Source organism: Trachypithecus francoisi, unplaced genomic scaffold (assembly GCF_009764315.1).
Source record: "Trachypithecus francoisi isolate TF-2019V2 unplaced genomic scaffold, Tfra_2.0 Lachesis_group3, whole genome shotgun sequence".
Classification (NCBI taxonomy): Eukaryota; Metazoa; Chordata; class Mammalia; order Primates; family Cercopithecidae; genus Trachypithecus; species Trachypithecus francoisi.
In genome coordinates, this window is record NW_022681468.1 from 150812204 (window position 1) to 150819526 (window position 7323).

The 7323-nt window shown below is 39.4% G+C and overlaps 1 protein-coding gene across 3 annotated transcripts in view; it reads left to right on the forward strand.

Moving 5' to 3' along the window:
• FSIP1 (fibrous sheath interacting protein 1) overlaps nucleotides 1–7323 on the forward strand; it is a 201369-nt gene that overhangs the window by 189224 nt on the left and 4822 nt on the right. For 2 of the 3 annotated variants that reach the window (XM_033190615.1, XM_033190612.1), the window contains exon 12: nucleotides 5308–5666. In XM_033190615.1, the coding sequence (XP_033046506.1) occupies nucleotides 5308–5354 (47 nt within the window). In that variant the 3' untranslated portion in view covers nucleotides 5355–5666. Of the gene's footprint in view, nucleotides 1–5307; nucleotides 5667–7323 lie in introns of those variants that run through there. The other variant, XM_033190613.1, reaches the window with a different exon arrangement.

Genomic DNA, 7323 nt, shown 5'->3' on the forward strand with positions numbered 1-7323 from the left:
TTGCTCAGAAGTGTCATGGTTTTACCATTGAATGTCCCATGTCCCAGGAAATCCTCAGTCTCTAGCAAACTGGAATGGTTGGTCACTCTAAATTGAAACTGTGAACATAAAACCAAAGAGCAAATTAGTTACTCAAAGGACCAAACTAAGGGAGTCCAAGTAAGTAGCAGAATCCCAGGCTAGAACCTAGATTAGCAGAGGGAGGGTGGCATACCACCCACCAGTGGGATGTGGCCTAGTGGTTAGGAACAGTGGTTCTGGGTAGGGAAGACCTGCGTTTGAATCCTTGCTCTGCTGCTAGATGGAGATCTTAGGCAAGTTACTTAATTTCTCTCTCTCTGCTCTACACTTTGATTCCCTTATCTATAATATAAGATGGCCTAATACCCTGGAGGGTTGTAATGAGGATCAAATGAGAACATTCACATAAAATGATTAGCTCTGTGACTGGACTTGGTTGGCTTACATGGCATTTAACATTGTCATGAGATTTTTCCATGAAAGCCTGGATCTCTGACATATTTCTGACAAATCAGCAAGTTCTACCACCACCCACGGGAGCTGAGTAGCAGATGCTCCCCTTAGGAGGCATGTGTATTCTCCAAGAGGACACAGCCCCCACCTGGCCCTCTCTACTTCATGGGCTTGGTCCTTTGGAGACACTGAGTTTCCATTCCATGTTGTAAGTCTCCTCTGCTTGTAGTGCAGTCTGACCACCACTGGGAGCTTGTTAGAAATGCAGGGCCCCTAAGGGCCCACCCACAACCTGAGGCATGAGAATTTTCATTTTAATAAGATCCCTGATGATACTTCCCGGCGATAAAGTTTGAGAAGCACTGTTACAAACCACAGAGCATTATTCCTAACCACGGTGAGTGTCAGGATCATCTGGGGAGTTTTTTGCTTGTTTGTTTTCTAGCTGTGTCCAAGGACCTATCCAGACTTGCTGAAATCACAGTTCCTGGGTTGGAATGTCCAGGCTGCTAAATTAATGCTAGTGACAGGATTTCACTGTGAACACTTGAGAACTATAGATTTCACTTTAGATGAAAGATAGCTAATTATGTTATCTTACTGGGATCCTCAGATTAAAAAAAAAGTTTTACTAATAATGACGATTATATAATCTGAATATATTTGAGGTTGCAATTTTGCCTATTGATTGTAACTTGCTGGATGAGGCCTGGTTGCTGGCGGATTGACTTTTGGTAAGGGTGTTGCAGTGGTTTGAAGGGGGTATGTGTTGGTACATGTCCTTAGTCATACCACCTGAACAGTTTCAAGGGAACTAGATCGTTTCAGAAAATTTTCTTCGTTATAATGTAGTCTTACTGGTTTGCAGGAGAGCAGTGAGATTCTAGAAACAGTGACCCTATTAGCTGATTTTTTTCCATAAAAATATTTTGGATAGCTCTTAGGGAAGTCCTTAACTCATCATTGCCTTAATAGTTTTCTGATTGTCTCAAACAGGGTGTGCCTTCAGACCTAATAGTTATTATTTGTTAAATTACTTTTCCAAGGCTACACATTTGCTTCTTCAGTGCCCTTAGTGACTTAACCTCCCTTTGTATGGTCAAACCAACCCTCTTCCAGAGTTTATTTGGCCAAGATATCAGAGATGCCGTATTAGAAATTTCTAGTGTTAATACATTTTTTAATATAAAACCTTACTGTATAGTAAGTTTATATTTGATTAATTTACATTTTCAATTTACTTTCAACTAATTTTCTTTAATTCTTCTTAAGGTAGACTTTTCATATAAATATTTGCTATTGATCATTTTCTTTATCATTTTGTTTAGCAGTATGAAATGAACAAAGGCATGCTTGAGAGTTTTGATATTTAATTGTAATGTCCTTATCACTTTATCAATTATTGGAAACTTCTGATTCTGTCGCTTCATTCAAATTGGGTAAAGTAAAAAGTTACTGAAGATCCGCTATTGTGACTGTAAACTAGATCTATGGACTAGTGGTGTCAGCATCAGCTGGAAGCTTGTTAGAAATGTAGCGTCTCAGCCAGGCACTGTGGCTCACGCCTGTTATCCCAGCACTTTGGGAGGCCCAAACGGGCAGATCACTGGAGGTTGGGAGTTTGAGACCAGCCTGACCAACGTGGAGAAACCCCGTCTCTACTGAAAATACAAAATTAGCCGAGTGTGGTGGCGCACGCCTGTAATCCCAGCTACTCGGGAGGTTGAGGCAGCAGAATCGCTTGAACTTGGGAGGTGGAGGTTTCGGTGAACTGAGATCATGCCATTGCACTCCAGCCTGGGCAACAACAACAAAAAGAAAAGTAGAGTCCCAGGCCCACTGCAGACCTACTGAATCAGAGCCTGAATTTTAAGATACCCCAGCAGGTGATTTGTGTGCCTGTTAAAGAGTGAGAAGCTCTGGACTAAATGATTTACTACTTACTTCTACTTTAGGATGATCAAAAATAGATGGTGGTGGTGAAAATAATGTACAGAAAGTATCTTCTTTCCCGTCTGCTGAATCTCTGCTTTTTTCTTCTTAAATTTCTTTTTAATGAAGATACTGCTGTATCCACATTGTCTCATGATCTCTCCAACCATCCATGTTGTCATTCTTTTGGGCAACCTTCCTCTTAGAGCAAGCTTGCCCTGGGGCCCTCCTTTGAGTTCTCTACTCTTTCCTCATTAATATTTTATTTGGAGACACATATAGCCAGTAAGGAACTATCTATGCTTTGCATACTTTTGATTGTCCAGTCTCTCTACTTGCATCTGCCTGGAGCCGGTCTGTCATTTAAGCTATACTGAGTCTGTTCCTTAGCTGGTGCTGCCTCTTACCTCTGGCTGCATGTTAGAACCACCTGGTGAGATTTAAAACAGATTAGCACCTTGGTTCCGTCACAGATGAATTAAATCAATTTCTAGAGGTGGGTTCTGGCAGCGGTGGTTTAAGCCAGTTTCTGAGAACAGGGTCTGGGTGATTCTGTTGTGCAGCCATGCTTTAAAACCCCAGGGCCTCATGATATTCATTCTTCATCCATCTACCATCCATTCATTCATCGAGCTACCCCACAAACACTTCATGAGTTTCTACTGTGTAATTAGATGCTTTTCTAAGTTCCAAGAGTTTTTCAGCCTCAGCACTGTTAGCACTTTTAGCTGAACATTTGAAGGACTATCTGATGCATTGTAGGGTGTTTAATGGAATCCCTGGCTTTTACTCACTTGATGTCAGTAGTGACCTCTGCAGTTATAACAAACAAAAATCTCCCCAGAAATTGCAAAAAAAAAAAAAAAAAAATTCTTTGGGGGCAGAATTTCCCCCAATTGAGGACCATTGTTCTAGGTCTATTGATGAAAAATTTTATTACTCAGTCTAGGTCTATTGATGAAAAATTTTAAGTGCCTAAAGACAGACGCTTAAAACAGATAATTACAGTAGGGTAGGACAAGCATAGTAAGAGCTTCAGGACAAAGTACATAGACAACACTACAGAGGGATGGGAGTGGCGTTTAAGCTGAGCCTCCAAGGATTAGTGGTTATACGCTGGGTGTGCAAAAAGGAGAACACTGCATAGTGAGAATAGCACTTACGAAGATGTGGAATTATTATGGGATATTGTGATCCACTTTTCATTCATCCCACCTCCCTCTACCTGCTGTTTAATATTTCTCCTTGTGTTGACAGTATCACTACCTTTATCACTTTGCTATGAAACTGCAAGTCATCTGCCCTTAATTACAAGGTTGAGTCTTCTTTTAATAACATCTTTAGTGAGATATAATTTATATATTTGTATTAGTTTCCTATGGTTGTCACAACAAATTACCATGACAGAAATTTATTCTGTCACAGTTTTGGAGGCCAGAATTTTGAAATCAAGGTGTCACCAAGGCCACACAGCACCTGGAGGCCCTAGGAGAGAAAGCTAGAACGCTTCCATGCTTCTTGCAGCTTCTCCTGGCTATGGGCACTCCTGGCTTTGTGGCCATGTCACTCCAGTCTCTGCCTCCGTCTTCACATTGCCTCCCTCTATCTGTGTGTGTTAATCTCCCTCTGTCTTTTTTGTATAACAACACTTCTTACTGAATACAGGGCACACCCAGAGAATCCAGGATGATCTTCTTATCTCAAGATGCTTAATTTAATTGCACCTAGAAAGACCCCCTTTCACAAGTTACAGGGATGAGGATGTGAGTTTTTGGGAGCCACTGTTCACCAGCTTCCTACAATTCATCCAATTAAAAGTGTACAATTCAATGGTTTGTAGTATATTTACAGAGTTGTACCTCCATCACCACTATCAATTTTATATTTTTTCATCCCCCACAATGCAACATTGTATTAGTAATCACTTCCCATTTTTCCCCAACCCCGGCCCTAGGCAATCACCAGTCTTTCTGTGAATTTGCCTAGTCTGAACATTTCGTATAAATAGAATCATACGGTGTATGGCCTTTTGTGACAGGCTTCTTACACTTAGCATAATGTCTTCAAGATTCATCCATGTTGTAGCATGTATCCATACTCCACTCTTTTCCATTGTTGAGTAAGTCTCAATTATATGGATATATCACATTTTCTTATCCATTCATCATCTGATGGACATTTGGGTTGTTTCTACTTTTTGTCTATTACATACAATGTTGATATGAACACTTGTGTACAAGTTTTTGTGTGGATGTATGCTTTCATTTCTCTTGGGCATATACCTAGAAGTGGAATTGCCAGGTCTCTGGTAACCTTCTCAGGAACTGCCAGACTGTTTCTAAAGCTACTGTACCATTTTCCATTCCTACCAGTCGTGCATGAAGGTTCCAGTTTCTCCTGTTTCTTTTTGTCTTTTTAAAATTTGGTTCTATTGTCAGTTCTGCGTTTTCTGATAACCTTCTCACCAAGGGTAGAAAAAGATTTCCATTCCATTTCTGTTAGTGTCACAATTTTTTTTCTCACTTTAAGAAATGAAAGGCGATCAGCTTTTATTTATTCTACATATGACGTTTACTTTTGGTCTCTCTCTACTTCCTGAAAACTTAGTAGAAAGCAAAATATTAACTTCTGTGTGTGTCTCCACATTCATAGTCATTTTAGCTCCAAAACCTGTAGTGTTCTCCCTGAGCTGTAAGCTCAATGAGAGTAGGCACCCTGATCTTTCTATTTTTCTTGTAAACTCTCTGCAGCTTGTGGTGACTATTCAATAAGTATTAAATGAGAGTGTGATTATTGCCTCATGTGTAAAAGGATTTAATATTTTACAGGCTGAGTTATTTTTCTTAATTATGCATACATTTGTGAATCTCTAATAACTGTGGTTATTGTTTTTATGTGCAGATGAGCGGGAGACTAAAGATGCAGCAGAAGAATGTAAAGAACCCTAATCAAGGACTTGCTGGGTGTGCTTTTAAGAAAGTTGGTAATTAAGTTAAATTACATTTTTGATGGAATTATTTGAATTCAATGAATGCATTGTAGAGACTATTCTTTACTGATTGTGACATTTGGAGTCGCTCTTTGTGGATTATATTTCCTTGATACTTTTGAGAGTTGGGGTGTAATTGTTCAAGGGTTTTTGCTCATTAAAATTTCTGGGACCATTGTTTATAAATTTATTGCAATCTTACAATGTTAGGATTCATTATAAAAACCGATATTTTAACGTATACTTGTCGGGGTAAAACTTGTTGAACTGCTGTGATTGTCCTGTATTCAATTTTGTATGTTTCACCTCTGCTGGGATTCAGACAGATCATGGTGGTCACTGGGAATTTTTGCTGTGGCCCTGCTTTTCCTTCTTCCCACCTGTGTCATGTCTGTGAAATTGGTACAACCTGCCATAAGATGAAATGAATTGCCTCAACAAAGCAATGTTAGAAGAGCCTTTACTATCTTATTGGTGATGACACGTTTCTTAAGTAGGAATTTGACTGAATTATTTGATATATTACTTTGTTAATAATAGCCAACAATAATTTATTTTCTTTCAGAGTTTGGGCCTTTTAGATCGCATCAAATAAAAATGAGCTACTTAAAAGAAAGTCTGCAGCGCTATTTCAAGAGAGATAATTTAGTTACAAGTCAGTAACTTAGACTCACGAGAAAGTGTTATGTTGACATTCCATAAGATGCGTTGGCATTAGAATTGGAAGTCCAGTTTATTTCTGAATCAAAAAAATGAGCAGGCTATTGTGCTGCCTTTAATAAAATGTGGAGTAATGTATACATAACATTATTTTTGCTGGCACATGTTCATCCACTGATAGTGAATAACATTAATGATTGCTTATATGGAAGTTCCTTGACTTTTTAAAATGAGGAATTCTATAGCTGCTGTTTTCAGAGGTATTGATAGGCAGTTTCTTTTTCCAGACACTCTATTTCAGTTTACTATTTGTTCATTTAATATAGCAATTGTTCATGCTGATGTCAATGTGCTACATACAACTTATCTTGATGCCAAGAGTTTTGCTGTGGGATGGAAGCGTAAATTAAAAGTCATGATTTTAGATTCTCAAAGGAATGAAATGAGGTGCACTCTGTGTTTTAGAGTTTGGGTGGGAAGAATCAGAGGGCAAAAGTGATATGGGTGAGAATTTGTTGTGGGACAGAGAGGGGCCAGTGCTGTCCGTCAGCCTTTCAGAGGAGTTCAGCTTTCTAAATCTATGCTTTTCTGGTATTTGATGTTTGTATGTATGAGAGAAAGAGAGAGAGAGAGAGTGCACCAGAGAGAGGAGGGAGGGAGGGAGGGAGGGAGGGAGGGGAGCGGAGGGGAGGGAGGAAGAAAGGGAGGGAAGGGGGAGAGAGAAAGAAACATAGAGTAAAATTATTTCTAGACTTGCACTGCAAAGGGCTTATGACTTTATAGTTTGCTTCTGCCAATGATATTTGGGACATAGTGAGCCTTTCTCTTATATAGGTAAGGGAGAAGAAAATAGTGTTTTAAGTAATGAATTCTGCCTTAAAAGAAGTGAGACCATTCCATCATGTCAACGGAAGTAACTCTAACAAGGACTGGTAACTAAATCTGTAATATAATTCAACACGAAGCTTCTGGATTTTTTTTTTTTTTTTAAGTCACCCTGATTTAGAGAGAAAGTGTTCTTATTAAAAATAAGTATTTTTATTTTGGATTTCCCTTTAAGGCTTAGTGTTTGACCAGAACAAGGTGAAACCCCGTCTCTACTAAAAATACAAAATTAGCCAGGTGTGGTGCTGCGTGCCCATCGTCCCAGCTGCTTGGGAGGCTGAGGCAGGAGAATTGCTTGAACCTGGGAGGCAGAGGTTGCAGTGAGCTGAGATTGCACTCCAGCCTGGGTGACAGAGCGAGACTTTGTGTCAAAAAGAAAAAGA